At 42.9% G+C, this 20,679-nt stretch overlaps 1 protein-coding gene across 2 annotated transcripts in view; it reads left to right on the top strand.

The window, feature by feature from the left end:
* The window catches only part of EFCAB11 (EF-hand calcium binding domain 11), a 287,845-nt gene that overhangs the window by 231,961 nt on the left and 35,205 nt on the right, over positions 1–20,679 (top strand). Inside the window, exon 6 of one of the 2 annotated variants that reach the window (XM_082733912.1) lies at positions 19,601–19,652. The exons of the other annotated variant lie outside the window; for it this stretch is intronic. Coding sequence (XP_082590038.1) covers positions 19,601–19,613 — 13 coding nt within the window. The 3' untranslated portion in view covers positions 19,614–19,652. The remainder of the gene's footprint in view (positions 1–19,600; positions 19,653–20,679) is intronic. 2 annotated transcript variants of the gene reach the window in all.

Here is a 20,679-nt window from a genome sequence, read left to right as displayed (position 1 = left end):
AAAATAGCAAAATTGCCTTCCATGTGTAAATGGATGCCTGATCCTTCCCTAAAGTGCCCCACAGGTTGATCATCAGTTCTGAGAGCCTCAGACATGGGGTCCTCATTAATCAGTTCTGGGACTCACAGTAAATGCCTAGTCAGTTTTAGGAAAACAGCATCTACCTTCCCTCACACCCCTCCAATTCCCCAAACCCAACCAATCTTTCTAATGCCTTTGGAGAGCGGTGTGTATTTTGTTGAATTATGCCTTAGAAACATAATGCTCTTTACTTATCTGTTGCCTCCCCATCTCCCTTGTGGTTTTCATCAGGTCTTCACTGTCCATGACCTTTCAAGACTGCACATTACCAATACCTCGAGTGCAAACTCAAGGCATTCAGTCAAGATGAAGAACAAAGAGAGTTTGCTGGTGGAGGCAGGTCATCTACCGAACACACCGGACTAAATTTCTGACTTGAGAAATCAAACCTCATGGCCAGTCAAAGAATTACTCATGATATGGAAAGATACAGCCCAGGCTTCTGGATGTTTCCATTCTTCCTGAGTGTACATGGAGTGACATATTCTTTTGACATTTGATACAAGCATTTTCAAAAATATTTTTCTGTTGCTAGTTTCTAGTGTTTCCCCCTCCATCTTGATCCACTTTGGATGATTACTCTTTATTTATTTTTTTTTTAAAGATTTTATTTATTTATTTGAAAGACGGAGATCACAAGTAGGCAGAGAGGCAGGCAGAGAGAGAGAGAGAGGGAAGCAGGCTTCCTGAGGAGCAGGGAGCCCGATGCGGGGCTCGATCCCAGGACCCTGAGATCATGACCCGAGCCAAAGGCAGCAGCCCAAACCACTGAGCCACCCAGGCGCCCCTGGATGATTACTCTTTAAAATGTTAAAGAAAATAGATGTCAGGATAAGAGTTTGAAAGGGACTAGAGGAAATGCACCCCTTTGACGCTGTCTAGAATTCTCTCTTCTTCTTGATGTCACTAGCATCTACTCATCTTGAAGACCCAGCTCAAGTACTAGTTCCTGGGAGAATTGCTCCCTGACTCTGTAGTCTCTGTTAGACATGGCTCCTCTGAGCTTCTAGAACCTTCTCCGGTCTCTCTGGTATCATCTTCCCTTGTAGACCTCACAGTTCTAGGTGGCAAGTAGCGGACTTTTCCTATCTCCATCCCCAGTGCAGTACCTCACCGATATTTATTAAATGAACAATTAAAGGAGTGAATGGATGGTCGGGTGGATGACTGACTATTCAGAGAAGGAAAGGTTAAAAAAAAAAAGTGGCAGGTGGTAAGCAGGTTTCAGAAAGTGAGAAATAAGAGAGCCAACACTCATTCAAACAATTTATACACGACGTCCTGAAGTGAAATCCATTTTCCAGACTCCACTGAGAGATCTGTTAGACAGATTTTTGCCCAAAGTATATGTCAGTTCTGAGTAAACCACAGTCCCAGTTAAAACTGTGAAAGGAGGAAGAGCTGTGAGCTACATCCAAGCACATAGTTATAGCAGCTTGCTTTAAATACAGTGATAGCTGCATTTTTCAGAAATTTATCCTGGAAAAAAAGTCCAAGAAAAAAATCTATTTCTGTTATTTTTAAGTGTAAATATTCAAATGCGTGCATTATCCTACAGCGAAGCAGAAGCATCTGAGCGATCTGTGGCCGTGAAAAAAGCTTGGGTGGCGGGAGCAAAGACTGACTTGCTTGGCGGTGGTTTGAGCACCCAATGTTCCCCACCCACCCACCCAATGGTTTCCTCTACTTTCCCTTCTCCTAGAACTTGTAAATTCCCTTTGAAAGAATGCCATTGTTATTACGTTCCTCGCAACCATTCAATTTCAGTTGAAGATCAGTTAAATGAACTTTAATTAGCTACTGAGGAACAAGGCACTACTAAAAGACCCACTATCACACACATCCCCTTTGTACTGGTCCAAGGGGAACAGGTTAAGTGTTGACAGAAGAAGGTGCTTGAATGGCCTCATGCACGCCTTGCATGGCTGTTGGGATAGTCCTCCTCCAACTCAGAGCTGGTTATCTTCCTCCCTACCCCTTCAAATGCTTCCCATGACTCTGTCTCCTACAGAATAAATACCACATTCCATAATGTAAAATCTAGCTTACCCAAACAAGGATGCTCACTGCCCCACCCCCACCTCACCCCAACACCCACACTCAGGGAGTAAATTCTCTCAAGTATTTTTACCAGGGCGAGAGCATAGAGACCATACTGGTCGATTAGAGATAGCTCTTCTTTAAAAATCTGAAAGAGTTTGTAAAATCAGAGTGACAGTCAGAAGGGATTATTGCACAATTTCCCAAGAAACTATGGCTGATCTCTATACACAATTACCGAACAGCATGTTAACAAGCTTCCACTGAAACAAAGCATGTAACTGACACGATCCACAGTGTTCTGTAGTGCAACCGTGGTGTTGACCATTCTATCCTCAGTCAGCATCCTCTGTTTCTGTGGTCATTGTTCTTGGCTCCCACCACTGCTGTTCACTTCTGGAAATCTAAGCATGTCCATCTGATACCTGTCACCTTCTTGGGTTGTCACACTATCTCACCTGTAGTGCCTCAGACCTTAAAGCTCAGTCTTCCTGCCTCATCTCCAGAGGGTCCATCAACTACCATGAATACATCTTGATCATTCACTCCTATTTCTTATTGTTCTTGGTTCTGAACAAATCCTACGAGGCACTGAAACAGCAGCTCCAGCTTACGGGATCTGGGGACAATGGCTTCGGCCAGAGTCCGGTGTTTGGCCATTTCATGCCTGCTGCTCCTGGGCCACATTACCAGGCCTTCAGAACCTCTCAATACTGGATTCTTCCTGCCATTCCCTCCCATCTGCCGTTACCTCCCTCTTCGTGCACCTGCCCTTGGGGCCAGCGTGATCACCTCTCAGCGCGATCATTTCTGTTGTTCCACATTTGTATCTGTAATGAGAGCCCCTTCCTGAGGGCTTGTTATGTGTCATGTGCTTTTAGGAAGGAAACAGGGGTAGATTTAGACTGGGGGTTAAATTTGGGCTCTGTCACCCAATACCCCAGTGACCTTGGGCAAGTCTTTCAAAGCTTTTAATTCCAAAAGTAGGAATTAACAGCTACTCATGGTATTGGGATATATACGTGTATATGCGTATGTTTTATAAAACTGTGTATGTGTGTGTGTATATATGTACATATATATGTGTGTGTTTATATATATATGTATATATGTGTGTGTGTATGTATGTATAATTGCTCACCTCTTGCCTTCATGTTTAGAGTCTTTCCTTTTACTGTTTCTTCCTTACTCTGGAATGCTATTTGCCTCCATCCTCCACCAGTCAAAACCCTACTCATATCTCAAAGTGTAGTTAAAACGCCACATTTTCTAAGAAGCTTTCTGAAACCTTGCATATTGATTTCCCATGGTTCCCACCTCTCCCTATTTATATACTTGGTAACCTGGGTTTTCCAGGGTCCATAGACCTGGTCCAATAACAGAGCCACAACAGTTTTTCTCCAGCCACAACCAGGTTTTCTCCAGTCCCGTCCCTGAAGCTGCAGGAACATCTCCACCCAATTTACCTTTGCCCAACTACTTCTTGCCTCAAGGAAACATTTTATAACCTCTCAGACGACCTTGACCCTCACCTCTTTGTATTTTCCCAATTCTGTACTTTTCCTTTGCAGCACTTACTCAATGAAATAATCCCTCATACAAGTAGGAGTTAACATCTGTTTGCCCCAAGCAGATCAGAAGCCATCTGGGGCAGAAGCCAGTATCTGACTGGTTGGTCTAGTTCAGTGCCTGGCACGTAGGGGATGCCCAGCCAAGACTGGGTTATAAACTGAACACAGCCTCCGTGGGTGCCTTGGGCTCATTCATCCACAGTTAGCCCTGCTCTCCAGGCTCGTTTATTTCCCTCCTATCCTGCTCTGCCAGCCATGATGCTGCCAGTTGCTGTGAGGGCAAAATTGCCGACATCCGCCAAAACCTCTCAAAGGGCCCTTGGCCTTTGGCAACCTGAGGCCACCAGGATGCCACTGAGGATCACAATGGTAGACGCACATGTTCCTCTCCTATGTCTTCTTTGATCCAACTCTGGCTGGACTGTCTAGTTGCTCGAAATCATGGGTCTGTGCCTTGTCCATAGGCGTTCCAACCACAACCCAAGTGGGAGACGAAATTGTTGCCCCAGCAAGGAAACAACGTGAACTTGAGCACTGGACATGAGACTGATGGAAATACTGTGTCCCCTCGGGCCTCAGTCCTTAAAACTCAGGATGTGACTAAAGGCCATGTTGTGCTTAGCCTGTCTCTTCTTCTCTGACCTGGAAGCACTGAATTTGCAGCCATGTTCTACATCACCCTGCCCTCTCCTCTTAGAGCAACTCCTTCCCCAAAAGCCTCTCGGTTCACTGAGCATAAAGCCTTCTGCACGTGGCCCTCACAGGCACGCTGAGATCGTCTGGTTTCCTGCCACACATTCACAGCACTTAATATGCTCCCTGTTTAATTCTAGTCTCCATATCTATCTCCCCTAGACTTTAAATTCCTTTAAGAAAGTGAGTGGGTCTTCTTTGTCTTTGCATCTCTCTCTCTCTCTCTCTTCCTCCCCAGCATCTCCTGCTCAGCATCTAGCCCAGGTTTTGCACCTACTAGTTGCTTAGTAAATATCTGTTGCATGGATGACAGAATCGGCAGATGAGTAGTTATCAAGGGAGGGCTGGCTGTGCAGAGATCCGTAGAGTCTGCATGAAACCTCAGGAGGGCACACGGGGAAAGGGAAGGGCTGCAAGCAAAGGTGATGCCTCTTCTGTCTGACAGCTGAGTCTGTGTCTGAACGTTCTCCTCATTCCTCTTGTTCCCGGTGATGAAAAGGAAGGAAGGAAGCAGTAGATCTCTGCCTTACACGGCTTTTGCAAAAATCGATACCTTCTGTTTACAAATTTTTTCCTTTCCACTTATGTAGAGGTCTTTCAAAGAGAAAAAGAAGTAGAGAGGAAGGGAGAACCTGAGACTTACGGTGAGGGAGAGGTCAACACAGACTGCCCAGATTGGTTGGCCATATGTTTTAGACTAGCTACTGTCACTCCCGTGTCCCCAAGATCAGGTCGCAAGGCTTTTTACTCCCCTGATGGAGGCACACATTTTTTTTCCTGAGGCTGAAGCTTTTCGAAAATACATTTGTCTAGGAGGGTAGCTATTTTTTGAGTCCCGTGTTTGCATGCACAGTCGTTCCGTTCTACTAGACACAGTTTACCGCCATTATGCAATAAGTCTTTCACTTCTTCAGAAACATATCGTCTATTTTTACAGTTCCCACTCTCTGTGGCGAATGTTAAAGCCCCAGAAGGAGCGTGCTTAGAAAGTAAGGATTTATGTACCAGCCACGCTAGTGCTCAGGCCTCCAGAGTGTGTCTCCTTCATGGTTTTGTGGGTGATGTGGATGATGGGAACTTATTTAACTTATACTTGACCTGAGTTTCCTAACTGGAACATGATCTTTGTCTCATTATAAGTGGGCATTCTTTATAGCTGAAAGCTTGAAGGTTTGGATTTCTATACAGCAGAAAAAATAAATGTCTCCTCCCTCTCATTCCTTTTTTTTTTTTCAACATTGAAATTAAACTCTGTTTTCCACTGGCTGCTGCACTAACCCCCAGTGAGAGGCCCTGATTCAGAAGCTAAGCCTCCTTCTGAAAAATGGACACAAAAATAACATCTTCAACATCGAGTGTATATGAATTAATGTGTTGTGTTTCTTAAACCTTTAGAGAAATGGAAGCTCTGAAATTAAAATAGTGAAATATGAGTCCTATCTGGCCTCAGCCATCCTCCTGATTTACTGGGGATGCTTACACCTTTGTCTATGCCTTATGGTTCCCCATCTGAGAAAAGAGGTGCCAGATTTCAAGGTAGGTAACAATCTGACATAAATTCTCAAGCACAATAATGTTCTTTCTCTGTTGGGGTAAAAATAGGACATATATATGGGAAGCAGGACAGAAAATGTGACCCTAATTTCTCATAGAATTCCACAGAACCTTTTCAAACAGTGTCATAATCCTATCCACTGAAGGAAGAAGGTTTAGGGGAAGTACAAATTATCCTTGACTTTCAGATTTACTGCTCATGGTTTCAAATATTTGAGTGTGTCACTTTCTCCATCAATGCCATGTGCTTGGTGATCCCCTGACATTTCTAACACTCTAACACTCAGTTTGGAGGAGGAGTTTGCATTACAAAACTTGCCTCATGAGGTAAGCAAAATTTAGCTGTCTGTAAATCATTGCCCTTCCCTGTTGGTTCCCTCTGTTCTCTTCCCTCTCCAGGACGGATTCAGAACTTCCTGATCCAGCCTCCATGTGTCTAATAAAAATGTGTGTGCAATGCTGGGGTGAAAGGCACAGCCCAGGGGACGTAGTCACTGGCATTATAATAGTGTCGTATGGTGACATATGGAGGCTCTGGTGAGCATAGCATTGTGTATAAACTTGTCAAATCACTGTGTCATACCCTGGAAATTCATGTGAACACTGTGTGTCAACTACACTCACATAAAAAGGTTTTTTAAAAATTTGTGTGACACAGAGGTAATTAAAAATTTCATAGTAGCCACGTTAAAAAATAGTAAAACCATAATAGAGGGCGCCTGGGTGGCTCGGTGGGTGAAGCCTCTGCTTTCAGCTCAGGTCATGATCTCGGGGTCCTGGGATGGAGCCCTGCATCTGGCTTTCCATTCATTCGGTAGTCTGCTTCTTCCTCTCCCTCTGCCTCTCTCCCCATGCTCCTGCTCTCTCTCTCTCTCAAATAAATAAAATATTTAAAAAGAAAAAAAACAGTAAAAAGAAAGAGGTGGAATTCATTTTAATACTATATGTAATGTTTAAAACTATATGCAAACAAAGATCATTTCAACATGTAATCAATATAAACATTTTAATGTGATTTTTACGTTCTTCTTCTTTTTTTTTTTTTTTTTTTACGTTCTTCTTTTTAATACCGTGCCTCGGAAATCCAGCGTGCATTTTTTACTCTTATGGCGCATCACAGCTCAGATGAGCCTCGATTTCAAACGCGGAACAGCAGCCCGTGGCTCGTGGCTGCCTTACTGGGCAGCACAGATGTGGCTTGTGACTGCAGGAAGTTCTGTTGGACAGCACGTACCCAGTCCATTCATGAGGATTTTTATCTGGACACGTGTCTTTCTGCAGAAGGCATCACCTGTCATCTTTACTTTCCAAAGAGCCTCAGGCGGTGTCTTTCTAGTCAGCATAACAAGAAAGCCCATTTCTGACTATTTGGACCTGTTTTTCCTCGTCTCCAATTACACTGCGGGTCCCTGAAAGTGAAGAAAACCCAGTCAGACGCTCTCCCGGAAAACACCTGTGCTGCCTGCCTCGCGAAACTTCTCAGCTGGAATGAATTAGCGTCTCATTCCTTTAAGCTCCCAAGTCTCGTTCTAAAAGGGCCTGCCTTCCACCCACCACCAAAACTGCTCCCCCAAGGTCTCTGGAAGCGGAGGCCCTGGTTGCAGCATTTGCCAGCTCGTGGCGGGTGAAGAACCCCCTCATGCCACTCCAGGACAGCCATCGCAAGCCACCAGAGTGACCCATCTGATCATTGAGGTGGGGAGAGATGCTCGCTACCAGCGGGAAAGGATGACCCTCCCTGTCACCAGAGCACAGTGGAGTGTTTCTGGGATTCCCCCCATTTTCAAGAATCTCTAGCATGTATCACAGAATATGCTTTCCATGCAAAGCGAAAAATGTCCCAAGGCTTCCGTGTGTTGCGTAAAAGTGAGATCATAAGCATGGTTGAGTTTAGTAAGAAGGTTCACGGCTTAACACAATATCTAAAAGATTATCAGTGGGTCATTCTTCTATGTCACATCTGTACTCATAATTAACAATACAGACCTCATCACGCCTAGATCTGTTGAAATGTAGCTGAAAGTGACAAGCGAGGTAAGTCAGACCGAGAAAGGCAGGACTGTTCGCCATTGTTCCGATGAACGATCTAAAACAGAGGACACGGTGGTGGTTACCAGGGGAGGGGGGTAGGGGTGTGGGGGCTGGGGGGGCTGGGCAGGGGTCAGAGGGATGGCTTTTACGGGAACAGACTTGAAATCAGTAGTATAGAAGCCGCAGGGCTCTCAGGCACAGAATAATAGCCATAGACAATAAAGTTGTACTATAATTATGTGCTGTGATAAATATCACTGCTTGGGCAGTCATGTAACAATATATAAATGGATGGACAAAACTTGCTGTAGACCTTAAACTTCTACAATGTTACATGTCAAATGTATCCCATAATTTAAAAAAAAAAAAAAGTGCTGCAAGTGAAATCAGCTTTCATTAGCACCTTTTCCTTCTGGTCAGGTGACAGCTGGACTATCCATTGTTCCATAGAAAGAAACAATATCAAATACATAAAGAGCTTGAGGATTTATCTGAATTTCTCATTGACCCATTCTTCCAGAAAAAAAAAAAAAAACAAAGAGTGTCCTTTGCAAGGCTGAAATAAATAGTATTAAGGTAACATAGTCCATCTTAAATGGGACATGTAGAGTGTGGGATGCTAAGTTACAGTCTGAAGTACCTATGAGAAGCCATAGAGTCTGGGGCAAACCCTTTGAAACTAGGAAGGGCCTCATCTTCCTCAACTGTAAAACTAGGGGCTGGACTAGCTCGGTGTTGCCCAGATCTTACTCATTCTTATATATGACCATCACTATTTTTGTCATTTCTGTATGTCATCTGCACTCTTATTTTCTCTGTATTTTTCTTAAAACAGCTCACACATTTTACCTAACTACCAAGCCTTTTCCTAAGTAGTAACATCTATAAAATCATAGCATCGATTCACCGGTTATTTTTTCTCTAATACACATTGATAGACAAATGTAAGTCTCAACTTAACCATGGCGTGTGTAGCTCCTAAAATTGTCCAATGTGCCGCATGTGGTTAGCATCCTGTGGATAACGGGATCTCTGTGGGGCCCACAGCCTTGTTGGTTTGCAAGCCAAATCATAATTTCAGTGCCTTCAGCGCTCACTGTGGAAATTTCAGGATTGATTCATACTGCAGTGACACTTGTCAATCAAAATGAGTGAAACTAATGGTACGGTTGTCCAGGCCTCTCATTAGAGATAAAAGGTGGTTTGAGACTTCTATTCTGAAATGCGTTTGCTGCTACACCAATATAACTTTCTCGTTCCATCAAACAGCAGAAAGATCTGATCAAAAATTTAAATGAACGCATTTTGCATATAATATTTTGTCTCTCACTATTAAGCTCAGTAAATAGGTTGAAATCTGCATATAAATCACTTATATTTGCCTGCTTGTCTCTATGGGGGTTGAGGCAATGGTGTTTTAAATATCATGTGAAATCTTTAAGAGCTTGCTGGGCACGGGAGAGACTATAGAATTATTTTTATTTAAAAAATTAGGAACTAGGAAGCAGGACTTTCTTTAGAGTTGATGTGGCTTCAATAATTTCAACCAGATGAACTGTTGTCAACAATTTGCATTTAAAATATAATTAATTATGTTAGTCTGCCTGTTATTATACTAGGAAATTGAGATACCATACATGTTTATAATAGGAAATTTCTCAATTGTCTTTTTTAATCCACTATGAAGCTACACATTTATTTCCACAGGAGGAGGGAGAAACAAATCATGCGGCTAAAGTAATACCAGTCTTTTCTAGGATTATGAATCAGTGGATGCTTTGTGGGATTAGTGATTTCTCTCCTCAAATGAAAACCAGATGGGCAAAGCCAAAAAAGTAAACAGTTAAGGGAAAAAATTGGCAGAAATAGTCACATTTGATAATTACATTTGTTTTCCTACCTTTTCTTATGTAACGAGATAGTCAGGAACTCGATTTATAAGATAATGTAACTCCTGAGCTCTGATTTGACCCCATAAAAGTTCAGATTCTATTTTGTTTGGGAATGATTAGGTAACAATATGATAATTGGGTAACTGTTTTTATTAGAAACAGAAAATTCTTGTCCGCAAAAAACTTTCAGACATGCTCGTTCTGTTGTTCATTTAAATGTATAATAATAAATTTCTGTTTATGGTTCTATATAAAATATAGAATAAGCAAATTTAGCATCTGCCCTGTATGATGAAGTATGTGGAACATCTACATAATTACTGAACCATACATTTTAGTAATATTCAATGTTTTACCCCCAATGCAAGGATCTAATTTATATCTACTTTTGAACTCGAGAGTAGAAAGTTATGTTAATCACTCAGTGTTTTAGAGAACGTGAAACTGAAGAAATAAGACACAGTTTGCTATTAATCTAGGCAATTTGTCTGGAATCCCAGATGCATTGGCTCACCTGTTCACCTACATTCCATGACAATTTTCATGAGTCGAGGTCTGTGCTGAGCTCTTTGCAAGCATTAGCCCATCGTTCTCCCCACTTTTCGAAGGAGGGGACTGAGGCTCTGTGGGGCTAAGGCGATTGTCCGACTGCCCGGCCAGGTTGTGGACAAGTTGGGTTTGAACAGAGACACAGTCACAGGGCTGTGTTCTCGACTTCCTCCTCCTATCCGAGCTCTGGCCTGGGTGCTGGGAACTCAGTAAGCTGTGGATGCTGGGTTTCTGGAGATAATGCAGCCCTTCACTTAGAACTGGGGAAATCTAGAATTGGAAGATGCCATGGAAATCTTCTGGCCAAACTCCATTTTATCCCAGATAAGAAAACAGTGGTTTAGAAAGGTGTGTTACTCTCTGTGTATATGGTAGATAAATGTATAGATATACATGTAAAGATAAAAATTATGAATCAGTTACTTAAAATGCTGATACTGTCCTTTACTAAATACTGCAGTATCTTTGTAACTTGAATATGTATAAGCTAGTACTTTGGTCTATTCTTTGCTCAAACATATGGTAAGAATACGGGTGTCAGTGAGTATTATAACTACGGCTAAAATAGAGATTAAAAAATGAAATAACAACTCTGGTTTATTTAGTTCAACAAATATAAAGTGAGTGTCTCTGTGCTGACTACAGACATAAGGCTGGGTATATAATGATGGACTCGACATACTGGGCGCTTGTCCTCATGGCCGTAACCATGCAGTAGGAGGAACAAGATAATTAATGTGGTTACTGTGCAGTGCTAAGGGAAGGTTCAGAGTGTCATTGGCACATAGCAGGGACACCTACCCCGGTGAAGGGGCACCAGGGTTGGAGGGAGCGTTGGGGAGAGGGCAGGAAAGAGAAAGGCGATCCAGATGGAAGGATATTCGTGTGCCAAGATCTCTTGAGAGATATCCAGAGCTGTTTCGGATAATCGTGGCAGATTCGTTCCATTTGCTTCTCTACTTGCCACTTTTGCCCCTGACTCTCTAACAGGAGACTCATCTGCAGAGCCCACATTCGTGAGTACCAGTGTGCTCTCTGGCTGTTGGCTGGATTCGGCCAACGGGGAGCCCCAGGAGATCTGGGTGGAGGAAGGTGACGGTGTTCAGGTCCTTGTAGGGTGGTTTCTGGTTCACGGGTGGTGTTCTAGAACACTTCTCCACCTAACCCCCTCCTCCAGCATCCTGGAACTGCTCCCTCCTAGAGGCGATAACAGCCCTCCAGCACTGAGCTCTCCTGGAACTTCCCTATACCCCCACCCATCACTTTGTACAGTCCCTTTGTTAAGTCTTCCTTGAAGTTCCCAATTCTCTGTACAAGGACTCCTAAAGGGAAGAAGCAAGAGTGAGGAATGGTGTTGATCGGTGAGGTAGACTGGGGTAGAGTCACGAGTTAGTTTATAATCCAGATTAACAAAGTTGGGAATGTAGCCCAAGGGTCGCTTGGGCCCAGATCAGGGAGAACGTCAGAGGCCCGAGGTCAGATTTTGGATTTTATTCTTAGAAAGCTGGCAAGGCATTGGAGAATCTTCCCTAGAAAAGTCACAAGATCAAACTGATCTTTTCCAAAGATCTCTTTGGCTGCTGAGCGAAGAACAGGCTGTTGTGGCAAAGGGTGGGGACCGCAAGACCCTGTGGGAGGGAAGTGTCCCCGCCCCAGTGAGATACTGGCTGATAGCTGGCAAGGTCATGAGAAATGGTTAGATTCTGGATCTGTTTCGAAGCTTCTGCTGACAAGGCATACTTTTAGTATGTGGTAATGGGTTCTGGGAATATAATGAACTAAAGTAAACATGATTGGGGACGCCTTGGTAGCTCAGTCAGGTAAGCATTTGACTCCGTCACAGCTCAGATCTTGATCTCTAGGTTGTGAGTTCAAGCCCTGTGTGGGCTCCACTCTGGGGATGGAGCCTACATTAAAAAAAAAAAAAAAAATTAGGGGCGCCTGTGTGGCTCAGTCAGTTAAGCATCAGCCTTCAGCTCATGTCATGATCCCAGAGTCCTGGGATCAGGCCCCACATTGGGCTCCTAGATTGGCAGGGAGACTGCTTCTCCCTCTCCCCTGGCCCTTCCCCATTATTTATGCTCTCTTTCATGTGCTCTTTCAAATAAATAAATAAAACCTTTTATAAATAAATAAATAAAAATAACAAAGTTTAAAAAATAAAATAAAATAAACATGAGTGTTGTCCTTCTGGGACTTCTATTGTAGTTGAGGTTAATCAAACAATCACTCATATAAATGTAAAATTCTAACTGCTTAAGTGCTCTGGAGATAAACAAACCCAGGACTCCCTGTGTATATAGGGAAGCTGACTGGGTCAGGGGATGGGATGTTATCAAGGAAAACTTCCCCTTGGATCCAAAAGATCCATGTGCTCTGACAAGGTGGGCATGGGATGGGCGGAGCCTCTAGAGGCAGCATGTGCAAATGTCATGGGGATGGGAGAGACTGTCTTCAAGGATGACATGGAGGGCGGGAGGCGGGGCAGTTAGAGGGAATCTGTGGAGATAAGTCTATGGGAGAGAAATAGAGGTTAAACTTCAGATCGCATGCCTAAGAAATAATTGAAATATGGAAATCAAAGGGAAGTTGAGATAATGTATTGACATCATCTTACTGTTAGTTTAATTCAGGGACCAAAAGTGGGAGATGGGTGTGCTTTTCCCATTGATAAGCCATTGATATTATTTTATCAACTCTGTATTGATACTTCCTTCACTGAGCACACTTTCCTTGGGTAAAAAACATTTAAAGAAAAAAAATGATGTAAAAATGAAGATGTTTTGAAAAGGGATTTGGTTTCTTTGTTACTTTATGGAGTCATCCCAAGAAGAGGCAGACCAGAGGGAGGGGTGACACGGGGTTCACGTTTAGATCCATTTCCTGCCTTGGGTTTACACTGTGGACTGGCTTGATTTCTTGATCTGGGGCTGTCTCTGCCCTCGAGCTCTGTTTTTCTTTGATTAAAAAAGAAAAAACAACTAAAGTTTTTTTCACATAACATAAAATTAACCATTTAAAACTGGACAACTCAGCGGCACTGGTACATTCACAGTGTTGTGCAACCACCGCCTTGATCTTAGGTTCCAGATCATTTCCGTCACTCCAGAATAAAACCCTGGGCCTGTTAAGCAGCTCCTCTCCGTCCCCCACCTCCCCCCAGTCCACTAGCCATTTACCTCTTCTGGATGCTTCTTATAAATGAAATCATACAGTTTGTAACTCTTGCATCTGACTTCTTTCACATAATGTTGTTGACACTCATCCATATCGTGGCCCATATCATGGCAGGATCAGTACTTCCTTCCCCGCTGTGATTGAATTCCATCGTGGGAATGTTTCAACTTTGGTTTATCCACTCATCTGCTGATGGCCCCTTGGGCTGTTTCCACCTTGTGACCATTGGGAATGATGCTGGGGTGAAGTGTGAACACTGGAGTACAAGTATGTTTGAGTCCCACTTTCCAGTTCTTTTGGGGAGATACCCAGGAGTACCCACTCCTGGGTCCTATGGTGATTCTACATGGAACTTTTTGAGGAACCTGTCTTTGAGCTTTTTTTGATTATTTCTTCGTTTGGGTTAGGTTGAGGTTCTGTGGGCCTCACCCAGTAGACCACTGACCCTACAACTGCATCTGATTGATTGGAACCCTGACCATGTTCCTGAAGGTTCACGCTACCTGTCCAACAGTTGGTTGAGCAGTTGCTGTCATCTTTGTTCCCACATGATTTATATCACAAAATTACATATTGAAAATGAAACTTCGCCTCCCAAGGGTCCTACTGTACATCAGAGTATGGAAGGTGGAAAGAGGCCTTGACACTAGGGAGGTGGTGAAGTCCCTCCCCATGAAGAGGTCACTGAGTACAGTGTACATTGTTGGTGTCCAGTCATGTCTTCCAAGCCCATCCCCAGCTCCAGGTGCTATATACTCCCTTGTCCAAAGGCTTTCTTTGGCCAACAGAGCCAACGCTTCCTCTGGAGGCAGGCTGGAAACACAGGAAGAATTCATGCTCTCCCCTCTCCTCCATGGCTCCCCTCCACGGCTCCCCTCCCTCAATGACTGCTGGCAATCTAGAGGCCTCCAGAGTTCCCCAGCTTGGCAATGCACCTTTCATTGGCTTCCTTCCCTCCCCTGTGCCTCTTCCCCAGACCCTTGCACACACCTGCTCTGCCATGTAAACTGCTTGTCCCAGAATCTTTGTCTCAACTTCTGCTTTGGGGCGGGGGGGTCCACACTAAGACAGTTAAGATGGTTAATTTTATGTGTCAACTTGGCTGTGTCACAATGTCCAGTTATTTGGTCAAACACTCTTCTCAGTGTTTCTGTGAAGGTGTTTTTTTGGATGAGATTAACATTTAAATAGTGGATGTTGAATTAAGCTGATCACCTTGGTGATAATGTGGGTGGGTCTCATCCATTCAGTTGAAGCTCTTAATAGAACAAAGACTCACCAGGCCTGAGAAGAAGGAATTCTGCCAATAGACTGCCTTTAAACTTGAACGGCAACCTAAACTCTTTCCTGGGTCTTTAGCCTGCTGGCTTTATCCTGTAGATGTGGATTTACCAAGCTTCCATAATCACGTAAGCCAAGTCCTTAAGATCTCTCTCTCTCCCTGTCCATCTCTCTAACTCACTCTATATATACTAGCACTGTTCACAATACAGATACATATTCTGTGTCTCTGGAGAACACTGGCCAATAGAGTCAATGCATGACCTTGTTTTGCAAGCAGTGATTTGCATATGACCTTTGCTGCCCTGATTAGTGTCCAATGAGCTGGTGGCACGGGGGTGGGGGGAGGAGGAGAGGAGAGCGGAGAAGAGCACGGGTCCTGGAATCACTAGAGGGGTGGCTCCATTCACAGATCCCAAATCAGGCAACCCCAGCAGGTCTTTGAGGTCCCTTTGGGGCTCAACTTCATGTTTAAAATAGGAAAAGTAATAGCTTCCTTGTCCAACTCACATGGCTGCTGTGCAAATCAAATAAGACAGTGTATTTAAGCACCCTGAAAATGACAGGGGGCAAACACAAAGTATTAGGTATTATTTTTGATTGGCTGGTAATTCTGCCACACACATTCTTGAAAGAGCATATTGGCAGCAGTTTTGAAATAAACATGGGACATCCATTCACCCATTCACCTGTGCAAGCTGTCCTTTCTGTCTGGAATGGCTTTTCTCTTGCTACCTCAATTCTTTTTTTTTTTTTTTTTTAAGATTTTATTTATTTATTTGACAGAGAGAGAGAGGGAGAGATCACAAGTAGGCAGAGAGGCAAGCAGAGAGAGAGGGGAGGAAGCAGGCTCCCCGCTGAGCAGAGAGCCTGATGTAGGGCTCGATCCCAGGACCCTGGGATCATGCCCTGAGCCAAAGGCAGAGGCTTAACCCACTGAGCCACCCAGGCACCCCATTTTTTTTTTAATTTTTTAAAAATTTTAATGTGCTCCACTCAATAACTGAGAGAGCAACAGACAAAAAAAAAAAAAAAAGGTAAAACTACAAAGTAATTGAATAGTATGGGTTAAGAAACCTAAAGAATATATAAAGAATACTTTACCTAACAATTGCAGAATACACATTCTTATCAAACACATACAGAGAATTTACCAAAATTGTGTATATGTTGTATCACAAATTTAAAATAATTAAAATCATACCACATTCTTAGGCTGCCATTAAATAGATTCATATTAAATAGAAGTTAATAATAAAAAAAATAGAAACACCTAAAATATTTAGAAATTAAACAGTATAACTTCTGACTACACAGATTAAAAAGAAAGCACAGTGCAAAAGATTAAGTATTTTGAAATTAATAATAATGAAAACATAACCTATCAGAACTTGTAGGACATGTCTAAAGCAGTGTTTAGAGGGAAATTTCAGAGCAACTTAGCGAAATTAAGTATTGAAGATGACTTCTCCATTTCAAGGATGCTATCTGACATGAGAGTACATTACCAAAGGAAGAATATACTTAGGTGTATGTGTGTATGGGGTGGGCAAGTGGGATGGTGAGTTTTAAATGGGGCCAGTTCCATTTGCAGTGTTTATGGGAAATCTAAATGATGATTCACAAGATCACCACTCCAAATTGAGAAATAGGCTGGAAATAGAGACGCTAAGATGAGCGGCTGACAGTTTGTGTGCTACCCCATGTGTCAGACACTTTACTAGGCGTGTTATCTGTATGATCTCAGTTAACCATGAAACAGTCAGTCCTGTGAGATCAGTCCTTTTATCGCAACCATTTCCAAGATTCCCTAGCTAGAATGTGGCTAATTTGGGGTTTAAAGCAAACCATGTGCCTACGTTCATAGGGATATGTGAGTTTCTTAGGCAGAGGGCAGGCAGCGGAACTCTAGGGAATGGGGACATTTCCCGGTAGATCATGAGCAGAGGGTTTCCTAGAAAAGATGGACGGGCAGAGCTTGGTGAGAAGAAAGCTGTGTAGAAGCTGGCTTAATGATTTTGAGAGAGGAGCACGTTTCCAAAAATTGTTCACCTTTTGTAGGGAGACCAAGCGAAGCAGGAATGATACCCTAATGTTGGATTTAGCAACTGGGAATGGTGTTGGTGTTGGTATCGGTGTTGAGGGCACAGGGACCTTCAGGGGGTGGGTAGATGTGGGAAGGGCTTCGGGCTCTGTCGTGGGCTTTCAAGCCAGGCAGGGTCACCTGGACTTTCCCAGGCTGAAAGCCACATCACTGACTTCTCTGATAAAGGAGGACCGCTGATATTGTCACATCATTGATCTCTCTGATAAGGTAGTGTTGCCTCAGGCATGTTCTCCCCCCCCCACCCCCCTCAGCAATTTGTCATTTGCTTTATTTGGTCTTACCAGGTTCCCCGCTTCTCTGTAATAGTGTGACTTAGATCTGTCTTTGCTACAAGTGTGCAGCTTTGAATGATGAGTCTGTCTTTTCTTTTTCTTACCTTTAGTAAGTTTCATCTGACACCAGAGAGAAGACAAGATAAAGATAAATGGAAGCATGGAGATTGGGAAGTTAGGGCAGCTCTCGGTTTGTTTATCTTGGGAAACAGTTATGCAGAGGGGACGTTTTTTCATTCAGTTCCTGGTTGCTGCATAGACCCAGATATAAATCAAGGTCTCCCCCCCCCCCCCAGTATACTCCCTCGGAGAGGAAGTTGTCGCCTTAAGTTAGAATCTTTACCAAGTCCCCCACGTTCCGTGGTGTCCTCTGAGTTGCTTCATCTCAAATCATAAATGCCATCGGGAGAAGATGGTAGTGGTTTCATATCCCAAGAGTGGTGAAGTTATGGCATCAGTGAAAAAGAAAAGGAACGCTTTAACCCAGTTCTAGTAGTTACGAATAGTAAGATGACCTCCTGACTACCTGTGTTGGAAACCGTTGAGAATAAGCCTTTTAAAAACCACTTCAGGAAGCACAGTCAGTCAGATAAGAATAAATACTCTATGCCATCACTTACATGTGGAATTTTTAAAAGCCAGACTCATAAAAACAGAGGAGAATGGTGGTCACCAGGGGCTGAGAAGTGGGAGAATTGGGGAGATGTTGCCTAAGGATACAAACTTGCAACTAGGAGATAAGTAAGTTCTGGAGACCTAATGCACAGCAGAGTGATTATCGTCAATAGTACTGTATTATAGGCTTCAAAGTTGCGAAGGGACTAGATCTTAATTGTTCTCACTGTAAAAAAAAAAATGATAATTATGTGACATGATAGAGGTGTTAGCTAACGGCGCAGAGGTAATCATACTGGGATGCACAGATTTATCAAATCGACATGTTGTACACCTTCAACACACACAATGTTATGTGTCATTTATATCTTAGAAAAGGAAAAAAAAAAACCAAACAACTTTAAGAAGCAATTAATTAAAAGATTGCATTGTGGAGGTCCCAAGTAGTAAATGGCTACTTGTGGCTTAGGATACAATTTCCAAGGTCATTATTACACAGAGATTCCAAAAACTGTTTTATCTTAAACAATTTAGATGGAAACAAAGGTGATGGTTTCTGGGAAACTAAAAAACTCCAAAAGTGACTCCCATGAGGACGGAAATGGTTAAGTATATGAAGATAAGACAATTTTAGAGAAGATTGTTGCATGAGAGTTTGTAACATGAGATTTTAAATACACATAATGAAAGTATGTATTGTAAGTAGACAGCCATTTCATCTACATTTCCTAAAAGTTTATACTATATTTAAATTGCCAAAAGGCTTCTGTTTTATATTTTTCTCATGGAATATTGCCTTATACACATTTGCCTTATATTGGGGTATATAAATTATTCCATAAGCCATGAACTCAACTGGGCTAAGTATTTGGGGCCCAAGATTCAAAGATCAGCACCTCTAAGTACAGCAAAGAAAGAGTTGGGCTACCCGAGTAAAAGACATTGCCTCTAAAGGCCGGCTCAAGCCTGTGTCTCCAGATAGCATAATGGATGGTCCATAACATGCCTCCTGAATTGATATGGTGTTGGCCCTGGTTGCTGGGCCGCATTGCCCTGATTGTACAGCAGAGGCTAAAGGGAACTGTCTCATCCAAGGTCATGCTCCTTTTCCAGAGTAGTCCGCAACCAACGGCTGGGCATCCTGGTACAAAGGTCCAACCCCAGTACCCCAACTCAGAACAACTCTGGAGGGCCATCCCAGCTCCAGAGCTCCCCAGTGCAGCTGACTGACACTTAGTAGTGGCTACACTGTAGCTCTGCTTTGCCTTCTCCTACAGGTGTTCATCTCAAGAGCACTCTTGAGCACTCAAGAGCACCAAGTCAGTCTCCGGCATGCTAACTTCTGCCTCAAAGGAAGAGGGGAGCCCAACTTTGGAAGGGGTGAAGAATGTAGTGAAATTTATGAATATGATTCACTTGAGCCCACTGAATATAGACTTCTTTTTTGTCAGGCTACAAGAAAAATAGACAGGGAGTAAGCATCTTGCTTTTCCACACTGAAGTATGTTGGCCCTTGGGGGTGCGGCGAAGTGCCCGTAATATTTTTAAATGAGGGATGAGATGAAATTATCTCTTTATGAATCTAATAGTGCCAGTGAAGACATTTTTATGTTAGCAAGTGACTTGCTTAACTGGTTTTCCTCCCTCATCATTTCAGGTCCCAATACCACAGTTGGTTTTGTTTTTGTTTTGTTTTTAATTGAAGTAGCGTTGACATAAATATTATATTACTTTCAGGTTTACAACATAGTGATTCAGCAATTACCTGCTTTATGAAATGCTTACCGTGGTAAGTGTAGGTAGCGTCTATCATCACACGAAGCTATTAATATATTATCGACTGTATTCCCCACGCTGTACTTTTCATCCTTGTGACTTCCTTATTTTATAACTAGAAGTCTGTACCTCTTCATCCCCTTCACCTGCCCATCCAGCCCTCCACCTCACTTCAGCTCCCCTCTGGCAACCACCATTTTCTCTCTATCTTTATGAGTCTGTTCCTGTTTTGTTAGTCTGTTCATTTGTCTTGCTTTCTAGATTCCACATATAAGTGACTTATCTCACTTAGCATAGTACCCTCTAGTCCATCCGTGTTGTTGCAAATGGCAAGATCTCATTCTTTTTATGGCTGAATAATATTCCATTGTATATATACATACCACATCTTCTTTTTTTTTTAAATATCTTATTTATTTATTTGTCAGAGAGAGAGCACAAGCAGGCAGAGAGGCAGGCAGAGGCAGAGGGAGAAGCAGGCTCCCTGCTAGACAAGGAGCCCAATGTGGGACTCCCAGGACTCCGGGATCATGACCTGAGCCGAGGGCAGTGGCCCAACCAACAGAGCCACCCAGGCAACCCATAGCACGTCTTCTTTATCCATACGTCTACTGGTGGACACAGGATGCTATTGAAAATGAAGCTGCAATAAACATATGGGCACATATATTTTTTTTTCAAATTAGTGTGTTCATTTTCTTCTGGTAAGTACCCAGAAGTGGAATTACTAGATGGTACAGTACTTCTATTTTTCTTTTTTCTTTTCTCTTTCTTCCTTTCTTTCTTTCTTTCTTTCTTTCTTTCTTTCTTTCTTTCTTTCTTTCTCTCTCTCTCTTTCTGAGGAAATGCCATACTCCAACACCACTGCTCTTAAAGTGAAGGAACTAGATTTTCCTAGGAACCCAAACGCAACTCTAAAGGACTTCATCAAAGTGTTTGAAGATTCCTCAGTTTGGCAGTTGATTTTTAAAAATTTTGTTGAAGAAAGAAGAAAAAGATGTAGGATTGGATGTATTTAAAAGTCTCATCTAAATGCTGCA

The sequence above is a fragment of the Mustela nivalis genome (assembly GCF_964662115.1).
Source record: "Mustela nivalis genome assembly, chromosome: 6".
Lineage (NCBI taxonomy): Eukaryota > Metazoa > Chordata > Mammalia > Carnivora > Mustelidae > Mustela > Mustela nivalis.
This window is presented reverse-complemented; position numbering and strand designations above follow the sequence as displayed.